Source organism: Pleurodeles waltl, chromosome 2_2 (assembly GCF_031143425.1).
Source record: "Pleurodeles waltl isolate 20211129_DDA chromosome 2_2, aPleWal1.hap1.20221129, whole genome shotgun sequence".
Lineage (NCBI taxonomy): Eukaryota > Metazoa > Chordata > Amphibia > Caudata > Salamandridae > Pleurodeles > Pleurodeles waltl.
In genome coordinates this window covers 682,682,629-682,709,445 of record NC_090439.1, presented here as the reverse complement: position 1 = coordinate 682,709,445, position 26,817 = coordinate 682,682,629, and the positions used below count along the sequence as shown (strand labels likewise).

At 44.9% G+C, this 26,817-nt stretch overlaps 1 protein-coding gene across 4 annotated transcripts in view; it reads left to right on the top strand.

The window, feature by feature from the left end:
* Positions 1 to 26,817, top strand: part of ASPH (aspartate beta-hydroxylase) — a 590,871-nt gene that overhangs the window by 205,845 nt on the left and 358,209 nt on the right. For all 4 annotated transcript variants that reach the window (XM_069220239.1, XM_069220242.1, XM_069220243.1 and 1 more), the window contains one exon: positions 8,145 to 8,225. In XM_069220239.1, the coding sequence (XP_069076340.1) occupies positions 8,145 to 8,225 (81 nt within the window). The remainder of the gene's footprint in view (positions 1 to 8,144; positions 8,226 to 26,817) is intronic.

The following is a 26,817-nucleotide window of genomic DNA, read 5'->3' as shown; positions in this document are numbered from 1 at the left end:
AGAAGCCTTGACAATTTATTAATAATGTCTGTCTTGCTGATCAAACTTGTTGAGACCATAAAGTAATCTAATCTGACAAATTTCTTGTGCAGGGCAGAGAAGTACGTATAGCCCGGGTCAGGGGTTTTCTTAGCCTCCCAGACATATAGCACATCATGGCTCTCCATGAGTAATTCCAAAGCAGGGTATGTGTGGGCTTCCTCCAACTGTATTTAACCCTAGGTGGACTCCCCACCCCATGTGTATACTTAAGTATATTACCAGCGGAGTCGGCCAACCTGCTAGCTTCATCTCGAGATCTTCAAATATTTTGGGATCATACTGGTTTTGGAGCACAAAGTCGACTCAGTCGGATTAGTAAAAGAAGTTATTAATTGTACGGCCTTTAGTAGGAAACAGATGGCGGAGGAGAGAAGAGGACTGTATGACAAATTTGCAAAGTTGGAAGAGAGCCACACAGACAAGACTACGAATGATCTGGAGGAGGGACAGATCTCAGTCCAAATTAAAGCAGTTAATGCTTAGATTAACAGTATACGCAGAGGGCAGCAGAAAGGTTTCAGGTGTACAGAAATGAGAGCTAAGAGTACGTGGATGCGATAGGAAGACAGCTTTCATAATGGATTGAACAAAAAGAAGTAAGGGCTTTGAGAAAAGTTTAAAGTTGGCGCATCATATGCTACAGATATTATTAAGGAGATCGTCAAGATTTTTGAGGGTTTTTACCAAGCACTCTATCATGAAGATCCTTCACATTTTAATTTGGGCAGAATAGTGGAAGGGTGGAACATGTATGGTTGTAGAGGGGCACCGGAGTTAAATAGGCACCTAGAGGCGGTCATTACTTTGGAAGACGTCTTGGATGCTCTAGCATCCTTGGCAGCTGGTGAAGCGGTGGGAGCTGACAGAATCCCCCTAGATTTTTATAAGGCCTTACGTATTGAGTTGGCCATGGTCCTAGATTTATTCTTGGGTGTACAGCAGAATGGGAAACCTCCTCCGGCATGGCAGGGCACTGGCATTGTTATTTTTCCCAAAAAGGGCAATCCCCCAGATAAACCTGCGTCGTATAGGCCCAACTCTCTAATTAATGCTGATGCCAAACTATACAAAAAAATTATTGCAGTACAGTTGGGGAGGGTCATTGATCGAATGGTGTTGCCGTGGCAACATGGGTTTATTCCTGGCCGGGCCACCACCAACCATTTAAAACGTGTTATTACTCTTTTTGACATAATGGAAAGTACTGAGGGGCAAATGGCCATGATCCTTCTCGATGCAGAAAAAGCCTTTGATAGTGTTGTGGCGATATTTATGGCATGTGATGAGGCAGAAGGGGCTTGGGGCACGCTTTATTGCGGCTGTCTCAGGGCAATGTATAATACCCCATTTTACACATTGCAGATTAAGAGAGCAGAATCTGTGAGGATAGCGACAACCAGGGGAACAAGACAGGTATATTTCAGAACAGAAAAACAGTGAGGCACACATATGTAAATAACTATATATCCAGTTTAAACCATTTGTATAATTGCAGAATAGTTAAAACATCCATTACAGATTATTTCGGGACATTCGGGCATTATTCACTATTTTCTTTACATGTCAAAGATAATTACAAACATCTATTTGCATTGTATTTTTACAATTTGCCTTTTATTTACGTGGGATTTGTATCAATTTGTACTTTGCAGTACCATCATCACTGAATAACACCCGGATGTCCGAAATAATTTGTAATGGATGATTTAACTATTATATAAATGGTTTGAATTTGATATATAGTTAGTTACATATGTGTGCCTCACTGTTTTTCCGTTTTGAAATGTACTGATCTCTTTCGGTTCCAGTTTACACACATTGGCAGCAGGTGTGATAAAGTGTTTAGAGCACAAAATGTATTAATATTACAATCCGATAAAATTGCAGGGATGTGCAGCTGAGGTAGTCATTGTTGCCTATATGTGTCTAAGTACAAGACAGTTATGTCCCTGTTCCCCAATTTTATTTGCCATCTATGTTAACCTGTTCATGGAGCTGCTTATGTAGGATGATGATATAAACCTGTTCGAATAAACAGATTCGATACAAAGGTACTTGTATATGCGGATGGCATGGCAGGGGTAACATCGATCCCACGGAAGTCAGTCGTTGAGTGTTTGGCAGCGGAATATGGCAATGTCTCAGGTTATTAACTGAACTGGGGGAAAAACAGAGATCATTTGTACTGAGTATGTCACATTCACAAACGATCGACGGGTGGAACCCGCCACCTATCTTGATTAATCCTAATGTCTCCACTCTGTGTCAGAGGAATCTGGAATCTCCGATTAGTCAAATCAATACAGATTTAAGACATACTAATGGGCTACATTTATCAAAAATCAGCAGATGTAATGTCCTCAAAATACTCATGTTACCCAGAGTACCTTTGTTTTGTGCTATTCCTTTAGTGGTTGAAGGATCTTTACTCGGGAAGTTAGATGCCATCTGTACTAAGTTTTTATATGGCAATATCAAAGGGTCAGGCGATCCCTTAAATATATAATCCTTACTCAGGGAGGGGGCGGTGGGGCTGGGCCACACCTATTTTTTTTTATTCTACCATTGGGCTGCCCTCTGCAACAGACGGGAATATTGCTGTCAGCGGGTATTAACTAAGGGGAAAATCTGGAGTAGCTATTCCAACCATATACAATCTCGCGCTCCGAAAGATGCTGCATGGCTGCCTTCTCTAACAAATAGAGCTGAGCTATTATAAGAAGGTTCAGTTTAAGAGCGTGAGATCGACCTGGAAGGTTTGGAATGGGGTTAAAAAAAAAAAAAAAAATGAAGATCAAGCCATATAACAGATATACCTCTTTGTGGCACATGGTACTCTTCCAGGCTTATTTTTATGATATAATGGGGAGAGGCTGTGAACGGTCAGCCTTCTTAAGCTGGGGGACCTCTTTGACACAGACCATATGAGTTCTTTTGCGGAGTTAAAGTTAGAGTTTGGCCTTGATTCTAGGTCCCTTTTTTTTTTTTTTCCTTCTAGTTTCACCAGGTTTGAGTAATAAATCAACCAGAGTGTCGGAACAGGCACATATATATGTTTTTTTAGAGATGCAGTGCCTGACGATCTGGAGAAAATGGAAGCCACGTGGGTTAGATGACTGGGTGAGGGGGATGTGGATTTATATATGTCCATTGAGCTAGGAATGAAGGCTTTCCTCTCATCCAGCTTAAAAGCACAGCACTATGAAACGATTTTTAACTTGTTTTGCACTCCAGCAAAGCTTTTTGTTTGGGGTAAAAGGGCAAATGACAGATGCTACCAGTGCGGTGAGGGTCCAGTGGATATGCTACATATGTTTTATGGGTGTGTGAAGTTATCCTTATTGAATGCAGGCATTGAAGGTGTTTGGGTACTGTTTGTAACAGCCCACTGATGCTCTTTCAGCATTATGATCATAATATCTATAGCAGGACCCAGGCCTATTTTATATATATCTGTACGTCTGTTGCCTGATTGCTAATTGCTACAGCTTGGAAAAATCATGAGCCTCCTACTTTTGGTGCCTGGTTAAGGTGAATATAATGTTGAAAGAGTGCTACACAGTTGTAAGGGCAGAAAGGCCAAAGAGGGGCAGAAATCTCTGGTCTCCCATGACTAGGTGGTTGACCAGCTCCCTAGGGTGTGTTGATTGGCTTGAGCCTCTTTAATAACTGGGTAGGAGAGTGATATCTTTGGAAAATCTTGGGTGTTTGAATGTAAAGTGGGAGGTGGATAAGGAGCATGTGTTTGCCTTGGTTGACGGAGCTAATGTTCTTATGGTCATGCATATTGGTTACTTCGCTACCTTCAGCATGCCCTTTTGAGTGATCCTGTATACACATATCATTGTTTAGGTCTGCTTAATTAATGTATATGATGGATACTCTCTTCTTGTTTGTATATTGATTTTGCTTTTTTCTTGTGTTCCCTGTTTCGGTGTTAAAATAAATTAAATAATAATAAAAAAAGCAACTAGAACTTTTGCAGTCGCCATGCACTGCTTATACCTGTGCATATTTCATCATTCATGACATGTTTAATGACAGCATTGATAACATAACTGGTGTCATTTGAAATGGCATCATTTATGGTAACACTGTCTCTCGCGGCAGCACAAGTTAGTTACTCCAGTTAACTCCAACTAGGGGGAGGTGTAGTGCACTATTTGCCTCTGTCCCCCGCGTCTGGGTATCTGGAGACCACAGTTTCCCAAACTGGGTTGGGTGTCAAGTACACTTGCTGACCTCCACCATCTCTTTGGAGGCTTGCTGCTGTGACCTTTGGGCCAAGTAAGAATTTATTTTTATTTTTATGCCACGAGGAATGTTTGCCTTACATCAATCTCATCTCCTCCCATTCAGGCTCCTACTCAGCTGGCTGTGAATGCTTCTTGAACCATTCTTTTACTGGTTATTGGGCTTGCCTAGACTGCTATCTGCAAAGTCGAGTAGCCCTGTCTAAGCCTTGTTGCTGCTTCTTGGCTGTTTCGTTCACCCCTCTGGCCTTTCTAGGGTTTGCTAGCCTACATCAGATTCACCTCAGATGTCAGGGACTCCATACCTTTCTAAAAAGACGCCAGCTGTGATCTTCAAAGGTCAAAGGTGAATTGCACTATATCGGAGTGGACACGCTATCGGGACCGCTAATATTTGGTGTATCACAAATGGAACTCTTAAATCATGAGTGTTCCCAATATGGTTTCCCCAGTTGGTTTGTCTTATGTGCTTTGCTCTATTAATTTGATCTGCAGGTGTGTACCTTGTCAGGTAAATATCCTGATTCCTTTAACTAATTATCCTTTCCCTGTGAACACTATATTTGGCACACATTCCTTGTATATCTGGCACCTGGGAGGGGAGACCTGCCTTCTGTTCTTTTCTGCATGATTCATGTGGCTTATCCTGGCCTCACTCGTCCCAGGCTACCCACAGGAAGATTGCCTGGTGATGACTCCTGTTTGCCCGTGAGTTCCCAGAAAACTGCACACCATATCATATAGGTGTAAATTTGAACTTTTTGCTCGCTCCTTTAAGTTTTTCGCTTTCCAGGGACATACTAAGCAGTATTCTTCACTGCTTGCTCTGACTGTATCTATTTCCCAAAGCATAGATACAAAACATTTTTGAGAGATACTTGATTTCCCACTCTGATTTTGTCACCAATATTTGCCAGGTGGCACTTCATGTGACTGGAAGATACAGGATGGTATTCATCCTTATTCAATAGAACCAAATTCAAACATAATTACACTCCTATTTACTCATTTATACACCTAAATTTAGAGTTCGTGTTTCATACAAGTCATTGGTGTTCACACTGTAAACCATATTTATTTTCTTTTTAATTTAGTGTCCTTTTTATAGTGCTAATTAACGTACACAAGTGCTGTAGAGATGCACAGCACCCTTTTTGTTCAAGGCAGTTTGACAGTTAGTGCTTAGCTAAATTAAGGCTCGAGAGCACTGGGTTACATGGCATCAAAGAACGCGCTACTGCATATTTTTCCAGGGGGCCTACATAAGGTTCCATTTGATGCGCAGATGTACGCTATTTGTGCCCTGGTTAATTTGTGTAATTTCAGCCTTTAGGCAGTTAGTTCCTATTTTAAGCACCTTATCTCTCCCATTTTTCATTTAATCATTTAAACACTGATTTCGTTAGTTTGTTCACATATTTCTACAAATAAACCTGCCAGGTTCTAAAAGCAGACTTCAGATGAATAACTGCCTTAAAAAAAACATTTTGGGGTCATACTTAATTTAGTGATAAACATAGGTGGATGCTGTTTATAGACCACTCTGGCCCATTTTGTTTTTTGGCTATCATATCTGAAGAAGTGTCTGGGGTAGTTATTGCCTTGACATCTTTCAATCATAAACCAGTATTTTATAATTTTGGGTATATAGAAACTTGTGTGCTAGGATAGTTGGAAATAGTAGATTGCTTATATCAAAATTCTAGGCTGTGTCTGCTGTTTCCTGTGCCCACATCCAGAGATACCTACCTGAAGACAATTTTTTACGTCTTTTTTTTTTTTTCACTTTAAAAAAAACTTTTTGTCAAGATTTTGGTGTGCTAGTGACGTGCCCCTTCCACCCACACACAAAAAAAATGCCTGTCACAGGCAGATGTTTGTGATAGACCCACACTTGTTTTGTTTGTGGTGCTTGATGAAGGGACAGTGGCTCCAAGGACTGCCTTGCAATGAACCCCCAAGATGCTGAGAAAATGTTTCCTGAGCTCCTCAGCACCAGATGACCCCGCAACTCTCTTGATGCTGTTCACGTGGAAGGTCCTAGGATTCACTCGTGTTGATCGTCATCAATAACAGTTGAGGCAAACTTCTTGATAAAGGTTCTTCAGCTGGGAGTCACCCCCAGAGAACCTCTCCTCCCATTTAATGAAGCCCTTAACGATGTCCTGCTTGAGGTCTGGTTCAAGCCCTGCACAGGGGTTCCCATGCATACAACAGTTGCCAACTGCCGTCGCTACACTCCTCTGTACCCAGTTTCCTCAACCAGCACGTCACCCCAGAGAGGTTGGTGGTCAAAGACTCCACGAGTTAAGAGGTGGGGTGTTCCCTGTCACTTCACTGGATAGGGAATCCAAACGTTTGGCCACCTTTGGCAAGGGGATGTTCTCCACCACCAGTCTAGCACTATGGTCAGTGAACACCACATGCCTTTTAGTGTGCCACTGTGGGATTCGATTGCACAAGGGCAGCTGTCTATGGTCTCAGAGAAGGCCTGAGACATACTCATTCAAGCCATATCTGATGGGTGAGATGCACCAAAGTTGACCATCAGATGTGAACTGGACACAACCAACTCGCAAGGCAGAGCGATTGCGTCATCAGTGGGACTCAGACGCCATGTCTGGTTGAGAAACTGTGTTTTTTTCAGGGATGTCCAGGCTTCCTCCTGGGAATGCTCTTTGATGGCTCTTGCCTTTTTGGAGAAAAGCTAGACTCAGCGCTAGAGTGCTTTAAAAATAGCAGGCCTATGGCAGATCCTTGGCCCTTTCCATGACTCCTTGCCAAACCCAGTCTGCCTTTCGATTGGTAGAAACTACCATCTGCTTCTTTTCACTCCCAGCCATCATGGTCAACAGGCTTCCCAGCTTTATCAAGGTCACAGATGCGGTTCCCACAAACCACAGAGGACCACCAGCTTCCCAGTAGCTGCCGCCCCTGAATCCCGTCAGTTTCCCTCCTGCCAGCACAGACACCCAGTGGGAGACAGGATAACCACCATCACCTGCCTCACTAGCAGTCCATAACATCAGACAAGTGGGTTCTTCAAATTGTTCAGGCGGGCTACTAAATCCCCTTTCCAGACTCCACCCCCCATTGCCACAGATTCACGGCTGGCTGATGGAGGACCATCTCTCCGTACTCTATCAAGAAATGTTGGCTCTTTTGCCTAAAGCAGCTATCAAGAGGGTGGCAGCATCAGAAGTAGGTAGTGTTTTTGTTATTCCCACTACTTCCTGTGCCTATGAAGGTCGGTGGTCTCCATCCTAATCGAGACCTGTGCCTTCTCATCTCTCTCCGAAGAAGTTCCAGAAGCTCACGTTAGTCTCGGATCTGGTCTGCCCTCAAGCCGGGAGACTGAATGGTAGTGCTGGACTAGCAAGAGTCCTACTTACAAATATTCGTCTTACTGCCCGTAGGTACTATCGGCTGTGGTTCATGGTGGGCCACAAGCACTACCAGTTCACTGTAATCTCCTTTGGCATTACTAGCGCCCCACAGTAGTCACCAAAGTGAAGGTGGTTGTTTCAGCACATCTGTGGAGGTTAGGGCTCCCAGTCTTCCCCTACCTTGACGATTGGCTGTTGAAAATGGGCTCGCCCCAGGCAGTAGTTTCCTACCTCCAGAATACAGTGGACTTCCTGCACTCGCTGGGATTCACTATAAATGTCCAAAAGTCACACCTGACTCCCTTTCATTAGAACTGTCCTTGACACAGTGGCGTTTCAGGCATATGCTTCTGTATGATGCAGATGAAGCATTACTGAAGGTAAATAACTTGTTTATTTAGGTTATTGCATACTTCAATAATAGTGTTCAATGCTAAAGCATATTGTATAACTACTATTACAGGACTCAAGGAAGGTCCCGAAGCAGTACAAGCCACATCAGCACAAGAGGACCCAGAGGAGCCTGTTCATCTTGATGTAACTGGTGAGTTTCTTACATGAAATCTAAGCTGTCACTCAGTGGCTATAATAGAGTTATGTTTCTCACCATTTTTTGACCTGATTAGTAAGGTATAGTGGGAAACATGGACTGAAAAAACAAATGGCCGAAAAAATTGACCATACATAAATATCTGCCTACAAAAATGGAGAGCCCAACATCATCCAACTATCAAATTACCAAATTTGTTATGGCTGGAGTTAGGTTGATGCATTAATCCATTCCTTCAGTATGTGGGAAGTGAGTCTAGCTGGAATTAGTCTCAAAAGTTGGGTAGGCAGATATGTATGCGTGGCCGATATTTTGGTACTCTGTATTTTTAAGTGTGCTCTTGGCATGTGTATTTGCACTTGTAACAGTTTGTAAGTCTTGCTCTATTATGCAAGAGGAAGCATGCCACTGGTAGCCTTGGATGTAGAAGTTGTGCATCTGAGATTAAAGTGAATGGCACAGGAAGCAGTGACAGAACACTATTATATATTAGTGGGCAGGTTCTTTTCAAATATTGACAGCACCACTTTACTCTATCTTCCCTTGACTTAAACTTGCTCTTTGATCATGTCTGATGGACATAGTGCTAATTGCACAGACTGACTTTCACTCAACTACTTCAGTCATCCAGGCAAGCTATTATGAACATGCATCATCTAAGAGATGCCATACACAAATAAATTACAATTCCCATCAGTACTGAAAGCTAGAAAGTCTAATTTGTATACCAGTCCACCATATCTAACTCCGAAAAAGTTTAAAAGAATTAGCAATAATGGTATTTTTTTATCTTTGTGAAACTAAACCTGTGTTGTATTGCATACTGTATTGTTCATCTTGACATGAAAGCCAATTTCTTGTAGTACATTGCAAAATCAATTGCCCTTCTCTTTTAAAGAAAATGCACAAAACAGAAAAAGAGAATGTTCTGCAAGTGGCTGACTGGGGTCAAGAAATACTCCATAGCTGACTTGAGTGAACATAGATTTAAGTTGATGGTTAATTTTCAACTTCCCGATGGTGTGTTTTTTTTTCTTTTTTCCTGTCAAAAGGTCTGTGTGGCAGAAAAAGTTGACTCTGCCAAGGCTTTATCCTTGTTTGGGTAGCCTTGGAATGTTCTCCCAGTTCTCCAGAAGAAAAATGTATTTTGAATTCCAATATTTTTGCACAGAATCTGGTAGCACAGTTAACTTAAAAACTCCTTACTCTTTTCCCACTTGAAGCAGGGTTCCAACAATTCTTTCATGTCTACAAGATGTAGTCCATGACCCTCTGGTTTTCCTCCCAGTGAGGCAACAACTGCCTCTGTTTCAGGACTTTCTGGTTTGGGAGGACTGGTTTGGCATCACTCGTCCTGGAGTAGAAGTTCAAGGCAGAGCTGGAAACAACTCTCTCCATTACTCAGGCAGGCAGGAATTCGTAATTGCATTGGACAGGAATTTGCTTCTACCCTCTTCAGATCTAGGAAGACTTACTCCTTTGAGTGGGCAAAATAGATTTCAAAGGATTAAATCAGTCATTTATGACTAGTCGTAGACAATAGTAGGAAAACTCCAAGTCTTCTAGGAAAGTTCTGCAGTTCCCTTCCTAAGTACATCCTCTGTGGCATTTACTTTATTGCAGAGTTGTATGTACCCCAAGTGGTGAAACAGCCGCTCAGCTTTGTGGAACTGTCTTCTCGTATGTATTACTAGTTTTTTTGTTTTGTTTTTGCCTTGGCAGCATCTCAGGCCAGCATTTGCAGGGGTTGGTCCAAAACACTAATCTTTAGCATTTTGAACATTCATTTACAATATACAGAGTTGATAGGCTTTCACTAAAATATTGTGAGAATGGAATCAAACAAATTAATTAGCCCGCTTGACCAGTGGTTCCCAACCTTTTCACTTCTATGGACCCCCAGTTTATCATTACTTGAACCTGGGGACCCCCAATGAATCATTATTGGAATCCGGGGACCCCCCACTGAGTCATTACTGAAAGCTGGGGACGCAATCTGTTAATATTATTTAATTTTCTAAGCAGTCGCGGACCCCCTGAGGAGGCTTCACGGACCCTCAGGGTTCCCCGGACCACAGGTTGGGACCCACAGCGCTAGACTATTTTATGCAAAGATGAGTTCTATTTTATTACCTTTCGAGTTAAAGTATTCTATGATAGAAAATTAGCTTTAAAAGTGTCTGCAGCACAGCTTTATTTGCTCTCAGCAGCCAAAGACTACAAAAGAAATTTCTCATGAGCTAACGTGATATCTAGGCCACCCGTGGACCCTTATTGCAGTGATTCTCCTGAAAGCCCCTTCCCTGAAAGGGATAAGGTGCCACAGGAAATTATTCAAAGACATATTTCCATATTCACAGCATTGGGGAATCTTTCTCCTTCTCATCTCGGACGTTGTGTGCTATCCAACGGTCTTTCAAGCTTTATTTACCTATAATTGCCACACACTCCTGCGTGGCTAATCTCTAGGAGAAACATACAATAATGTTTGCTGATGATTGGCTGCCCTGCGAACAAAGATGTCATCCAATATGTTGAACATCTCTAAGGATTTCCAAGTTGGGTACAATTTAAGTGCAAATGAGGACGTCATTGCTGTGATAGTTATGGTACTAGAGGAAGCTGGCTTAAAAATTGAAAATATATCTGAGGAACTGAAGGACTAAAAGGATAACTGATTTAGAGGATAGGTCATGCAGTGACAGCCTACAGATATGAAGTGTGTGAGAAAATGAGGAAGGTGACGACAGAACATTTTTATCAGGCTCTCTTCATACATACTGGAGGAGAAAGAGAATTTTGGTGTTCATATAGTATGTTTGTATTGAACTGCAGCCTTGCGATCTGCTTCTGGAGCTTGCCTCAGGGACTTACTAACTAAACTTGCCTTGTGCATGGGATCTTGAGGATGGCCCCTAGAACTGCATGGTTTTCAAAGATTGTGCACTTGAGATTTATTAGGACCTCTCTTAAAACACACTGAGCAAGAGGAAGACTCTACAGGATATTTAGAGAGAACTGAGAAAAAGACAGATCAAACACAATCTGGCTTTTCCCCTTGCATTGGTATTACAGTATGAATCTGAGACTCGTACAGTTAAAAGGCAGAGGAGGGAAAAGAGCTGCTAGTTCTGCAGCCAAATGCATCCTCAGATCACCAAACTGGTGTTGAAGTCCAGGTTGGGAGCAGATGGTAGAAGACCAAGAATGGCAGAAAATAGCCCTTTGAGACTGTCTGCCAGAACAATCAAGATATAGGGCAACATATCTAGATTTACTTTTGTTTTTACCTTGAATTCATTCAAATAATGTATGGCAAACATTCTGATGTTGTTGCACTCCGACCATAAGTAGCTTATGTATGCTGGTGGGTAAATATATAGGCTTAGGGGGAGGAAATCTGGCTACAGGTGTGTTCTCCCTCCCAGACCTGGAATGTCTATTCCTTTACATGTCCATATTCCATTGACTTGTCAGTGTCAAATGTTAAATGTTGAGGTTTTGACCAATATATTGACCAGTTCGGAAGGGGGAGAAAAGCTGTGACCATAACCAGACTCCACATTACAGCTGATTTGGCACCCAGGAAATGGAAGCTAGATGTGCCATTTTCTAGTGGAATCATTACATTTGTAGCCCATCCCGTGGTTTCTAACATGGAACGTTAGGGAGCTGAATTCCCCAGTAAAACTACTACAAAATATGACACGCACCCTGGTTACAATCTCTGGATGTGATGTGCCCACAGGAGCACAGCGCCTCCTTAAAGACTCCAGAATCATGTCACACAGACACTCCCTAGCCTAGATTCATGCCTAGTCCACACAGAGATGGCTGAATAACAGTAGCGATGTGTAGAGATTTACTCTGTGATATAGATGACAATGCAAGATAATAAGGTGGATATATCATTTTAATAGGTAACATGGAGGGCAGAGAGCTGACACTGGTTGTCATATGGCTCAAACACTAAGTAGGAGAGATTTCTCTTATCCCTTCTGAAGACAGTCAAGAAGTGGGTGGGTGAATTGGTAATGCTAAGGAGACCTTCATTTTGTACACAGACCCTCTACGGTTAGACATTATAGAGCATGGCCTACATGTAGCTGCAGAAACGTCCATCCAAATGAGAAGGAATACACTTTTTCTCCTCCAGTGTGCACAGATCTCGTATAATTCTAATATGGAGTCCTGGAGCTCTGTTGGACTTTATAGAAAAGATAGATGTGGCCTTTTTTGTAATCCTAGCCTTTGTGTCTTTCGAATGGGATTGCAATGTTATTTTGCTCTCAAGAATAAACAAATGTAGCATTTTGACCATTCACTCGAATAAATGAGGAATGTCTGACGAATCATACGTTTTACGCTAAAAGAAAATGGGAAGACAACAAATGAGGCACCATGGGATGCATTTAAGGGGGGAATCTATAATCGTCAAGGCGGACCAGAACCTAAGCGGAAGGCTGAAAGTAAACTGAATAGGGCCCTCCTGAGACAATGTGTTTACGAAAAAGCTAAGGATAATATAAATTATTCGCCACTGGACTACGAATGGTCATGGAGAGAACTCAAATACATAGTCTTGGGTTAATGTGTGTTGACGGGCTCAGTCTCAGAAGAAGCAAGAAAATCACAATCTTCTTTGAGGAAACTGATCTGGGAGCCACCTGGAATAGTGGCACAATTCCCCTCCTTTTGGAGGATCTGGATTTATTTGTTTTTTGGCTTGCAGGAAAGAGAACATGTATAATAGGCCAGCTCAGAGGAACAGGGGAACAGGATTAACCAGAGGCTACTGGTTAATAGGACCCTGTCCTGACTGACTGACCGACCATGCACTTTTATAAAACACACCACCTGGTGAAGATTTGTAACTTCGTTAGAGGGACCGGGGTGATCACACTGACCATTAGAGAAGCCAGCATCTCGCTGAAACATAACAAGGGGAATCCCACTGCTCAGTTCAGACTTTAAGATCTTTATGAAGGTCTTCACCAATAGACTGTAGAGCCCGATGCCCTTCTGGGTAGTTCTTCACCAATCTGGCTTCATAAAAGCTAGACAAACCTTTGACAATGTGAAGCAAATCCTGCACCTTAGAGGGAAAACTGATAAGCGTAATATCCTGATGGTCATATGCATCTTGGATCCTAAGAATGATTTTGACTGGGTGATTAGACCTTTATAAGATATATTTGAGATTGGCTCTGTAATTCAAAGATGTATATGGGCTAACTATACAAAAGCAGTTGTCAGTTTAAAAGTAAATGGTGACAGAACACCAACCTTCAGATTGAGCAGGGGAATGAGGCTGGAGTGCTTTAGAGCCTTGCTCCTTTTTGCACTCAAAAGAATTATTAGCACAAGGTTGGCAGGGTTACCTTTCGGAGTCGGGGCAGGCACTAAATCCACCTGCTGCAAATAATATCCATCTGTTTGCAGATGAGATGATATCCTGTTGACGCTGGGACTTTCATATGTGTATACTGGTAGTATTAGATATTCTTGAGATGTATGGACCCATCTCGTGGTTCAAGGTGAACTGTTAAAAAAAAAAAAAAAAAAAAAAAAACATTTTAGAGCATAGGTTTTCACCACAGAACTACTTTAAAAAAATTGAAATCATTCCTCCTTTTAGGTGGGATAATGGAAAGATTAAGTAGCCTGGTATCTTTACAACTTCCGCTTCGCAAAGCCGTTACAACAGAAAAAGAGCTTTAAGACACAATACTGAGAGGAGCTTTGAATCCACCCAAGTGTTGATTTCCTTAAGTACAGGTATTGTTTCGGCAGACGTTGTGTACATCCTCTGAAAAATATTGCTTCACCTACACTTTGTTCGTTGTGGGAAAGCCTTTGTTCAACACAATAGGGCAGAGTTGGTTATAGTGACAAGTCATTGAGCAAGGCTATATGCCTAATCTGTTTATTAGGAAAAGGTACAACAAAGGCAGTAGTTCTGACTTGTTTATTGTGGACAGTGTATGATATATGGCTATCATAGAGAGCTTCTATCATTTATTTCAGTTTCTGAATCTCAAAATCCACTACTAAGACATAGCAAGAATTGATAACTTAGCTAGTTTCCCACTGCTATGAAACCATAAAGGCCTTCCAAGCCAGGCTGGCAGCCCTCCCTGAAAGTCTGTCAGCGCAGGGCTGATTGTCTACAGTGACTTAAAAAGGAAAGCACAGCTACAGGAGAGGAGAGGAAAGAAAGTCTGGGAATGTTGTGGAAGTTTGTCAAGGACGACAAGTAATTTTATTATTTTTAATTAATTAATTTATTTTTGGGGCCAGGAATACACAACAGAGACCATGCTCTGTTTGTATGGTTCCCCCATTATTCATCTGCCTCGCAGCTGAAAGCAAAGGCAGAGTATTTTGAGGGCCCTACATAGCGTACAATTATAAATGGGTAAAAAAGTGAATTAACAAGATGTTTTTCACGTCTAGGATCAGAGTGACATCATAGACAACTCGAGCTTGGCTCTTTTCTGTCTGACACTCAGAATACATCAGTGAAAAACATTCCTGTAATTCACTGTTAGCCATCTGTAATTCTGTATGTGAAAGCTAATGAGCCTTTGAGGATGGATTATCATTACACTGTGTTGAAGCTTGTAATTAATTATTTTCTTACAGGCAGTTCCACAAATCACCACAATAGGCAGGGTTTGGGGGTTAGCTACCCACTGTGAGAAACCCTTGGTGTAGATTAAGATTTGCACTTTGAGAATTGGATCGTTGTTCTGCCCTCTTAGGAAAGGTTATATGCTGTTTTTCCTACTGTAACTTTGTACAGATTTGTAATTTTATGACTGTATACCGATAGCTTCCCTTGCCAAAAAGCTAATGCAGAATATAGTATGTCTGTAGTAGTTATGGTGGCAGGCCAGTGATCAAATTTATTGGCCTGATAAGTTCTTTACAAACAGTTGTGAGAGGCCAGAAGCGTAATCTCTTAACTAGAAAAATGTATGACCAATGCAGTGATACACAACTCATTCTAGTGTTTAAACATGGCCATCCAGTACGATGTTTACAGAGAGGACATTCTGTGACTCGATTGGTGCAAGTCTTTTGGATTTTCTGAACTTACTTTTGTTTCCTATACCCCTGTAATAAGTCCTTACGTTTAGAGAGCAGCCGATAACAAACCTCAATTTGAGTCATATCTTCTGGAGAAAGGCTCAAACCTTGAGGTAGGTAGACATGACTGTTTTCTTAATAGGTGCCAAAAGCTGTACAAATGGCTGCCATGTAACTTCACAGGCCTTAAGATTATTGTCAATGAAGAGAGTTAGCTTCTCCGTGGCTAGAATGTTCCAGATTAGCTGGAGCCATTCAGAGAGTGTAGTTGTTGTCTTTGCCCCAGAGTACCAAGACTACTTGCGTTGCTGCTACCAATGCCATGGTCAGATGTCTGCCCCTGGTAGATGTTGGTGACCTACTTGATGGAGATAGTCTGCCCAACAGAACTACACCCTGCACTTTTGGAATCTGTGTTCTGAACACTCTATTTAAGTCCATAATCACTTTACCTCATAATCTCCCCAACTTTGGGCATTTCCACAGCAGGTGGAGGAGAGTTCCCATCACACCACAGCCTCACCAGCATAATGTACTCTTAGCACTATTATATGTTTCAATTTTTTTCCACTCACTCTGGACTAATGTACCAATATGTCAGTATTTTGTATTTGGTTTCTTCTGTATGGGCATTGAGAGCAAAATGTGTGTGCCTTCTCAAACAATTTTCTACAGACATTGAGTGATATGTCCTCACCTAGTTCTTTCTCCCACCTTTGTTGCCATGTTTATTTAATGTGGGGCTGTGAATGAAGATTTTGAATAATGTAGATGATAATGCCTTTGTGTGAGCCATCCTTAAACCATCACCTAACTGGCGCAAGAGCTTGTGAGGATCTTCTTTCAATGTCTGGTGCATAAGCTAATGTCATACCTTTGTGAATGCAGACATTTTGGTACCTGGTAAGCCAGGTTTCTGCCGGAAGGAGAAATAATAGAATCAAATAGGAGAATTCAGGTGTTCTTACGCAGGGAACCCACCATCAAGCATCCCTTCTACCTCCACAACCTAAAGTTTGCCAGGTCGATAGCCGGAATGAATTCACTATTGAAGGAAATAGGGTGAAGGGGGAGGAGAAAGTGCTGAAACAATTTGTGTGTGTCACTTTGTTCCAGACAGCAATAGTAACACTGGTGACTGGGGATGAATTTAGCCTCCTGCTTCTCTATAACCTGCTCAACCACTGGATTAGCTAAAGCTGTGTTCCCATTATAGGTTGCTCGATTAAAGACCATTGTTTTTAGATCTCCTACTTCCCCCTAATTAACCAGGAAGCACAGAGGAGCGGTTTGGAAATGGGAGACTGAATGTGGGACTGTCAATACCCACTTCTCTGTACAGCGATTTGTCCGCAATGCGTGTGGCTTTACCCTGTTCTATAGGAGTTTACAAATCCTTGCAGTTTAAGTGTAGTGGAATGGACAGGAAGCACTATAATTTGAAAAAGAAGATCTAGGGCAAAACCCTCCTCTTGATGGCTGCTAGTTTCACCAACCACGAAACATGTCTGGTGCGCCGGTATTCTTGATAATGGTAGAATAATTCAGTGTGACTTCCTGTGTAGTGGTATGTCCAATCGAAAACCTTGAGTAGCTTACACTGTCAGCTGTCCATGAGATTGGCATGTATTGTTGTAGGATTTCAGTCTGTTATGGAAGTGGGTTTGTTAGGGGGGTTTCCAACTTGATTATATTGATTTTATAGCTAGAGAGCTTCTAGAACATATGCAGTTCCTGAATGACCACATTGCCTGCAAACATAGTGAGCTTGAACATATTTCTTCCTATGGAAATCCACTTTGACATCCCTCTGCTGTATTACATGGGCCAAAGGCTCTATGACGAGTGTGAATGAGAGGCGAAGTGGCAACCTTGTCTCATCCCTCTCTTTATCAGAGTGGGCTGAGAGGAAACTCCATTGACCTGAAATTCTGGCTTAGTCCAATGGACATCCTAACCCATCCTATTCAGGAGTGCTACTTTGTAGGTCCAATACACTCTGTCTGCATCTAGTGACAAGAGTAAGATGTTTTTCTTAGACCTTTGTGTATTGTCCACAATGTTGTTTGGTATTATCTCCTTATTGTTTGCTTGGGATGAAGCACAATTGGTCTGCTTCAATGAAGTCCAACAGGTAGAGGCCCAGTCTGGCCGCCAATATTCCTGTAAGGAGCTTCACATCCAGGTTGACCAGAGAAATGGGTCTATAGAATGGTGCAGAGTTGAATCCTTCCCTGACTTGGACATAATTATTATGGCTGCATTATGCCTGTTGTCGACAGGCAAGCCAGTCTCACTGATGTCATTTAATAGTTTGGTGAGGACTGATATCACAATATAATTTATAAAAGAGTACAGTGTACCCATCTGGTCCCGGGGGTTTATCCTTCTTTCATTCTGACATGGCTCCTATGACTTTTTCAGTCTTTATCGGACTGTCTAGGCTTTTCCTTGTCACCTGAAGGGGTGACCCCAGGAGATGGCCTTGGAGATACTGTACCACCTCATTTGGGTTTGTCTCCTCCTGTGTGTGCAGTTGTTGGTAATAGACTTGAAACGCAACCATGATGGTATATCTGCCTTGTGCTAACGTGCACTCTTCAGTAGTAACCGTCTATGCCCTCTCCATATTTATTTTTTACTTTGAATTGCGTGGCAAGGAGTTTCCCTGGTTTGTTAGCTGAGGAATAGAAGTGTTATGTTATATGCAGAATAACGTACTGTTCTCCAGTCTAATGCCTTCAAATGCTATCTGAGGCTTACCACTCGCTGTCATACTCCATTAGATTTTATGATAGCCTTCTACTTCCGTTAGGAAAGCCTCTTAAGTGGCCCTTTTTCCTTTATCATTTTCTTATGTCTAATTGCCAACACGATGATTATACCCCTCAAGTAGCCTCTAAGGTAATCCCATAATGTGGAGGCTGAGATTTTTCCTGTATACAACAAGCAATTTTGAGCTATAGCTCTACCCTTTTGGCAGGATCCTGCAGCCAAAATTTGTTCAGCCACCACTCAGGAGTGAGTGTGCAAATCCACGGTGATAGTGATGGGTGCGTTGCCAGACACTGAGATCAGACCTATGTGAATTCCAATATGGCAATATACTGTTACGTGTGCTGGACTCTTCTGGTTGCAGGGATATATATGGCTTGTAGGTTCATCAAGATACCTAGGTGCTAATAAATGAGCTGCACCTTGCAATGGGTTTTCATTCTATACAGGGTATACAGCAATGCCTGTATGTAGCAGACTCTTCAGACAGACACAGATTCAAGGTATGATCACAGAGGCGCCCAGATATCCCGTGGCCTAGAGCCAGCCGGCATCCGCTCCCAGTAATTCGTTAATTGCTCCTGGCAGAACGCAGCATCTTGCAGCCAATCGGAGACCCGAGGAGACCGAGCCCGGCCCCAACAAATTGCCACCCTGCGCTTAGCCAGCAGCAACATCATGCCAGCCAGGTGTCGCATTGCAGTCTGCATTCCACTCATCTCGCCCAGCAGCGCCATCAAGGGAGACGGAGAAATCTCCTGACCAATCATCTCAAAGTGCACAGAAAACCGTCCCCCAGTAGGCATACACTTCCGGACAAGCCCACGCCAGGTGCAGAAAATCAGCAGCAGGGGCCCGGCATCTCGCACAGGTGTCATCCACCCGCAGCCCCATAGCACACAGACTTCGAGGGGTGTAATACAGACGGTGTAAAAACTTTAAATGTATAAGGCATAACCTGTAGTTGGGTGACAGCTCCTTCATATGCGCACAACACGCTCTCCAGGCATCCTCTGCAATGTTCTCCCCTACATCCTCCGCCCACTTCACCCTTGCTGACAGCCCCGTCTTCTCCCCCTGCTCCTGTACACAACCATACAGCTTTGTGATAAGCCTCTTAAGAGACCGCGCACTCCACAGCACCTCAAGCGCGCAGCAGGATGCCGGGGCCGCAGGCGAGCCGGGGAAGCGAGCGCGCAGCTAGGCACATATCCGCAAAACGTAGAAGCGATAAAGCGCAGTGGCAGGTCTATCGCCCAGGACCTCCTCGGGGGACATCAGTCTATCTTCAATGAACCAATCATCCAGGGTTGTCAAATCAAAGGCCTGAAGGAAACTCCGGAGCTGCGAATCTCGAAACATCACCTCATCCCCCGCAGCCGCCACATGCATAGACGGCGCAAACTACACCTTCGTTCCAGAATGCTTCAGTAGGTTCGACCAGGCCCAGACCGTGGAAGCCACTGTATCTATGCCTCGAGGCCAAGCCCTGTCCAGGCAGCCCAACACTCGTTCAAGTCCGTCAGGCCACACTGCGTCGCTCTCAGGAGCTAGGTGCGGCAAATAACGGATCGGCCTGATCCAATAATACGCAAACAGGGCCTGCGCGCAGTAATAATATAGCTCCAAATCAGGGGCCGCGAGTCCTCCCATCTCGAATGGCAACACTAGAGTTTTCCAGGCTATGCGAGGTTGACCGCCCTGCCCATACCAATCGGATCAGCGCGGAACGAAGGCGCTGCAAGAAACTGACCGTAAGCACCAGCGGGAGGTTAATGAACAAATACAAAAATGTTGGTAGTACAATCATCTTTGCCACCGCAATCCGCCCAGTCAGGGACAATGGTAATGAACGCCATGCTGTAATTCTGTCTTCTAGCCAAGCCATGGCTTTACCATAATTGGCCAGCCAGAGCGTCTCAACATCACAGCTCAGCCAAAGGCCTAAGTATCTTACAGGCCCATCTGCCCACACAATAGGATAACAGGATCGACATTCTGCCGTTCCAGACGACCGAGGTAACACAACCGACTTAGTCCAATTTATCGCCACTCCAGAAATACCTCCAAACCTGACAATCTCATCCAACAATACGTCTAAGTTGCGTGCAGGGTCGCGCACATACAGTGCCACATCATCGGCATACATGGAGATCAGAATCGCTCTCTGGCGGAACGGCAGCCCCCGCACACTGTGGTGCTGTCTCAAAAAGGCTGCCAGAGGCTCCATTGTGATCGAAAAAAGCAATGGCGACAGGGGGCATCCCTGCCTAGTTCCACGTGCCACAGCAAAAGGCTCCGACATACAACCGTTCACCCGTAAGCGGGCCTCTGGCTGCGAATATAACAAACGTATCCAGTTCACAAAACGTCTGCTCATTCCCACCCTTTCAAGAAGTGCAAACAGATATTGCCACAGCAATGAGTCGAACGCCTTTGTAGCATCCAGGAACACCGCCACAGCCACACCATCGGCTGAAATTGAACCAGCAACGGCAAAAAATTTACGCAGATTATGTTGGGTGGACCGTCCTGGGATAAACCCTGACTGATCCGGCAGCACCAGTCTCGTCATAAGAGGCTGCAGCCGAGCCGCTATCATCTTAGCCAATATCTTGTTGTCAATATTAATCATCAAAAGAGGTCGATACGAATCACAGCTAGCTGCAGCCTTAACAGGCTTGAGAATCGTAACAATAAGCGCCTTGCGCAGAGAGGCCAGGAGGACTCCCTTCTGTAGGGCCTCATCATGCATCTCTAGTAGATAGGGCGCCAAGATATCAGCATATTCTTTGTAAAACGCCGGTGTCAACCCATCCAACCCAGGGGGCCTTGTCTCCCGGAGGCTCAGAATTGCAGCCTTTACCTCTTCTGTAGTAAAGGGGACATCCAAATATTCCCTAAGCGCCCTGTCATACCAAAGGAGAATAATGTCCGAAAAATATCTCTGAATCACCTCCACGGGAATCGCAGGGGGGCAGAGTAAAGATCCTGAAAAAATGCAGTGAAGACCTTCAAAACTTCAGACGTACCCATCACTCGCTCCCCACTCGGATCATCCATCTAGGTCACGTAACTGCTAGCCCATGGCCTGCGGAGTAAACTCGCCAAGGTGCGCCCAGCTCTGTCACCCTCTCCATAGTGCCTGGCCCGTGCAAATTTCCCTAAGAAATGTAATTCTCTCAGAGACGCCTCCTCGTACGCGGAGACCGCAGTCCGCAAGGCCGCCAATGTATCTCCCGACCAGTCCGACACCAGCCGGGTCTCCAGATCCGCAATCTGGCTCTCCAAGTCAGCCAGCTCGCGCCACAGTGCGCGTAATACACTGTGTTGCTTTGAAATGCATGTCCCGCGTACAACCACCTTTAAAGGCTTCCCACAACGTGCCAGCAGACTCCACCGAGCCCGCATTCTGTTCAAAATAAAGGTTGATGTCTCGGCGCAGCTCCTCACGGAACACCTCATCACAAAGAGCCCTGACTGGCAGCCTCCAAACATAGATCTGAGCAGGCCCACCAGGTATCTCCAGCTCCACCCGCACCGGGGAGTGGTCTGACAGCGTACGAGCCAAATGGTCAACCGAGCGGGATCCATAAAGCCACATCGCGCAAGCCTATCCAGCGATCAAGGCGCGACCAACTATTATGCACATAATTTACACAAGTGCCCTCCCGGACCGCAGGGTGTCTCATCCGCCACAGGTCCACTAACGACGCATCCTCCATAACTGCAGACAGGACGGGAGCAGCAGCAGAACGCTGCACCCGAGCCGCACTTTCTCTATCAAGAATAGGATCAAGGGTCACATTGAAGTCTCCTCCCCATATGACAGCTCCTCCCCCCAGGACTCAATCAGTCGCCAGACCACACTGAAGAACTCAGGGTCATCCGTATTAGGTCCATACAAAGACGCGAGGAGGCACGGCTTATCCAGCAACACCCCACTAAGCAGAACATATCGTCCCAGTGGTTCAACAATCACCTTACAAGTACGCCACTGTAACCCTTTTCGTATCAAGATCGCTTCGCCTCTAGCATAACGCGAGTACACAGAGCCATGGCACTCCCCAATCCATCCCGCCTTTAAGTAATGCAAAGTATTCTCCACCAGGTGCGTCTCCTGTAACATGCATATATCTATGTTCTGCCTCTTAACATAGGCCGACATAAGGCGCACCTTCCGTCTGTCATTCAAGCCACGCATGTTCCATGTTAAACAACGAATCAAAGACGCTCTCATCGGTGTCATCCTCGCTCCCCAGCAGACATACAGCAGAATTCTATCGCTCCTCCATCCTGGCCAGACTCCCCCATCCACAGAGCACAGAAAGAAAAACAGAAAATCACGTATTGCAGCAGTCCCAAAAACTCCACCACCCCCCACCCACACCGACCCCTCCCCCCCCAAACGGGTTAAATGCATATCCCTCCCCCCAAAAAACACAATTACCCAAACATGTAAATAGTGGGGACTCATCCAGAGGGCGGAAGCTAACCGTCCAACCCGCCTACTAACGGCAGGGAGGGCAGGCAGGGGGCCCAACGCAAAAGGAGTGTCTTCAGGACGAGCGGCACAAAATTATCTCACAGCCAAATGCAGGGGCACATTCTCTGCTGGAAGGCGTCCGTGTCGATCAGTTATTGTCACTCAGCGACTCCCGCTCAGCAGCACGGTCCTCCGCAGGCGCCGCCTCAGACCTACGTGGGAGAGACTTAGCATATCTCGCCGCCTGCTTCGGATCCGTAAAGAATTGAAGAGACCCGCTATGTTGCACCTTTAGCTTCGCCGGGTATATGAGCGAAAACTTAGCAGCCGTTTGGGCCAGAGAGCGCTTTACCGGCAAGAACACCCTGCGCGCCACCTGCACGCTAGGGGTGTAATCCGGAAAGAAGTTCAGTTCAGTATTTTTATAGACCACCGTGCGGCGCTCCCTGGCCAGTCGCAGAATTGTGTCTCGATCCCGATAATTTAGGAGTCGGATGATAATAGGGCGCGGGGGGTCCCAGGCGGGGGCCACGGCCCCAGCGTTTTGTGCGCTCTCTCCACTACCAGCAGGCGGGACAACTGACCGGGGAAGAGATGGGACAGCATTTCCTCAACAAAATCCTCCATTCTGCCCATGTCTGTGGATTCAGGAAGTCCTATCAGCCTGAGTTTATTCCGGCACGACCAGGCCTCCAAATCTTCATTTTTAGCATGGATGACCTCCAGCACCCTCTCCATGTGCAGCAACTGCTCTCTCTCCCCTCGCTGCGCGTCCTCCAGCCCGGAAGCACGCGCCTCCAACTGGTCAAGACTGGAGTCCTGCTCATCCACCCGAGTCTTAATACGATCAAGTTGCTCTGTCACGTGGTCTAGCTTCCCATCTATGCCAGCCAGGCTGGTTTTTAAGTCCAGAAACATAGCCTTGACCGATCCATCCGATGGCTCCCCATCCGTCGCAGACTCCTCCAGCTGAGCAGCAGGTGCACCCCCCCTCCGTCGGCCCCCCTCAAATGAGAGCTTAGCTTGCCTCTGCTCCGCCTTCCCCATCACTTAATCAGTAGGTCGTCGCCAGATATATATCGCCAACCTCCGTGTAAGTTCAAGAAAGGGAGCCAGGTATACAGGTCACTCACGCAAATTCCACCAGGCTACTTCCAGTCAGCCCCATCCGGCTCCGGTCCTCCAGGTCGCACAACCAGCTCCGCCACACCAGCAGTTCGCACAATGTTTGCACCAAAGGGCACCGCAGCCCCACTGACCTCTAGAAGATCCGGCCAAGGCACAGGGGCCAGATCACGCCGAACTGCCACTCCACGTTGCTTTCCGTGCCAAACTCAGCAACTTCAGGCCAACTATCAGCACCCGGCAGCAAGGCCATCCAACTCCAGCCAGGGGAAAGGGAGGGGGGGGGGGAGGAGGCCGTGGTCCGATCCGACTGCCGAGCAGCCCCCCAAAACCCCCAGGCACCAATATGCGGCCCCAACGGAGGCCTCCTCTACCGCTCCGAGCCGTCCTCCAGCAACAGGCGGCTCCCCGGCCGCCCAGCGCACGGAGCCGTCCGCATGACCGCCAGTCCTCCAGGCCGCGCCGCAACCAGCTCCGTGGCCGAAAAAGAGACCCTCAGGCGCAAAGGGGGGGGGGGCCGCGGCACGACACCACCGCCGAACAGGCCCCCCCAGTGCGTCTCAATGCGCGCAGCCCCAGGAGCCCTCCAGGACTCCCCGGGGACAGCGCGATGCGGCTCCGCGTCCGGCGTGGCTGCCGAGACCACGCGCGCCACGAGGGGTCCGATTTCCCCTCCCAAGCCGCCGATCTGCCTCCGCTCACTACAGCGAGAGGGCGGTGCCGATCTCAGGCGCCCACCCACCGCCTCACTGCTCGGCCAGCTCCGTCCTGGCCGGGTAACTAAGTAAGTTGGGCCCCCGCCGGAGCAGAGCCTTACGCAGTGCAGGCCATCTTGCTGGCTGGTTAGCTCCGCCCCCCAGGGGCAATAACACTTATTGTGCTATTCTGTGTTCCCCCAAGTCTCCCGATAAAAATGGTACCTCACTTGCGTGGGTAGGCCTTTCTCTACATTTTTTTCCTTCCAAATGTAAGACAGTGTGTAAAAAAGACGTCTATTTGAGAAATGGCCTGCTACTATGGGCACCCCGGAATTCAGAGATGTGCAAATAACAACTGCTTCTCAACACCTTATCTTATGCCCATTTTGGAAATACAAAGGTTTTCTTGATACCTATTTTTCACTCTATATTTCAGCAAATGAATTGCTGTATACCCGGTATAGAATGAAAACCCATTGCAAGGTGCACCTCATTTATTGGCTCTGGGTACCTAAGGATCTTGATGAACCTACAAGCCTTATATATCTCGCAACCGGAAGAGTCCAGCAGATGTAACGGTATATTGCTTTAAAAAAATCTGACATTGCAGGAAAAAGTTACAGAGTAAAACGTGGCGAAAAATGGCTGTTTTTTTCAGCTCACTTTCAATATTTTTTTATTTCAGCTGTTATTTTCTGTAGGAAAACCTTGTAGGATCTACACAAATGACCCTTGCTGAATTCAGAATTTTGTCTACTTTTCAGAAATGTTTAGCTTTCCGGGATCCAGCATTGGTTTCACACCCATTCCTGTCACTAACTGGAAGGAGGCTGAAAGCACCAAAAATAGTAAAAATGGGGTATGTCCCAGTAAAATGCCAAAATTGTATTGAAAAATTTGGTTTTCTGATTCAAGTCTGTCCGTTCCTGAAAGGTGGGAAGATGGTGATTTTAGCACCAGAAACCCTTTGTTGATGCCATTTTTTTTTTTTTAGGAGAAAAACCACAAGCCTTCTTCGACAGCCCTTTTTCCCATTTCTTTATTTATTTTTTTTTTTTAAACGAAATTTTCACTGTATTTTGGCTAATTTCTTGGTCTCCTCCAGGGGAAACCACAAACTCTGGGTACCATTAGAATCCCTAGGATGTTGGAAAAAAAGGACGCAAATTTGGCGTGTATAGCTTATGTGGACAAAAATTTATGAAGGCCTAAGCGCGAACTACCCCAAATAGCCAAAAAAGGGCTCAGCACTGGGGGACGCATACTCTGCCTCTCCTTAAGAACTGGAGGGCCTTGTGCTTTAGGCCAGGGCAAGTAAGTAAAATGTCATTGCCAAATGAATTAAAATAATTGCAACACATAGACAAGTTATAAAAACCTGAGCAATCATAAGTTAATTCTTCAGGCGCATAATGAACTTAGTTAGGTTTGTTTACATGGGTGATGAAATACATTTTTAAAAATCGCATTACCGAATTACAGAAAAACAAATAGTTATTATAGAAACTTGTTGATAGTTTTCATTATATCGGCTAAAAAAAACAAGAGTCCGAATGTGCAACTGTGCTTTTAGGTCCATAATGGACTTGGAGGTCATCACATTATGATAACATAGAGAAGCTCTTAGAGCCTTGCCCTCAACCTGCCCTACCAAAACGTTTTAAAGGGAATGAATCCCAAACCGCATTTCTTTAGTTTTATTTTCTTTTGAAATTGCCAAGGCTACTTCAAATAATAGGGATCCCTCGGAGGATCGTAGAGCATGAGAATCTGCTTAGCATATGATTTTTTTTTTCTAATTCAGTTCTTTGACATCCCACTATATCAAAATCAGTTTGGAGAATATTGTGTCTGAGACCCTTGTTTCAGAGATACCTGACTTTTAGTTGGTTTAGGGATCTTTCAAAGTAAAACGACCAGCTGGAGATGCCTTTTTTACCTTGAACCAAAGGTGGAACGTCAGAGTATTTTGGTCTGCCCTTATTTTTTTTTAGTTGAAATAGTATCAGGGAAGTCTGTTTTGAAAAATCACTTTGCATCTGGTCATGTTAAATTCTAGTTTTAGCTGAGATTGGGAAGAGGCGAAAGGGACTCGGAATGCATGTCGGTAACAGTGCACTGCGTTTTCTCAAGCCAGTCGCTCTGTTCGGCACTAAACACTATCATACCGTCCAAAAAGGTGGGCACTAATCTCATGGGTCATGCAGTATTTAGTTAGGTCGTCCATGCAGTATTTAGTTAGTTGGTTCAGTTGCCTTTGAAGACCTATTCCAGTTTGATCCAACAAGATTGCATCGTCAACATACAGTATTGTATTGATTTTTAAAAAATATTTTTGCCATCTTGGCCCTCATAGTTGGGGCCCTGGCCTTTCTCCCTTGAGACCCTCTTGTGCAACTCTATAGCACCT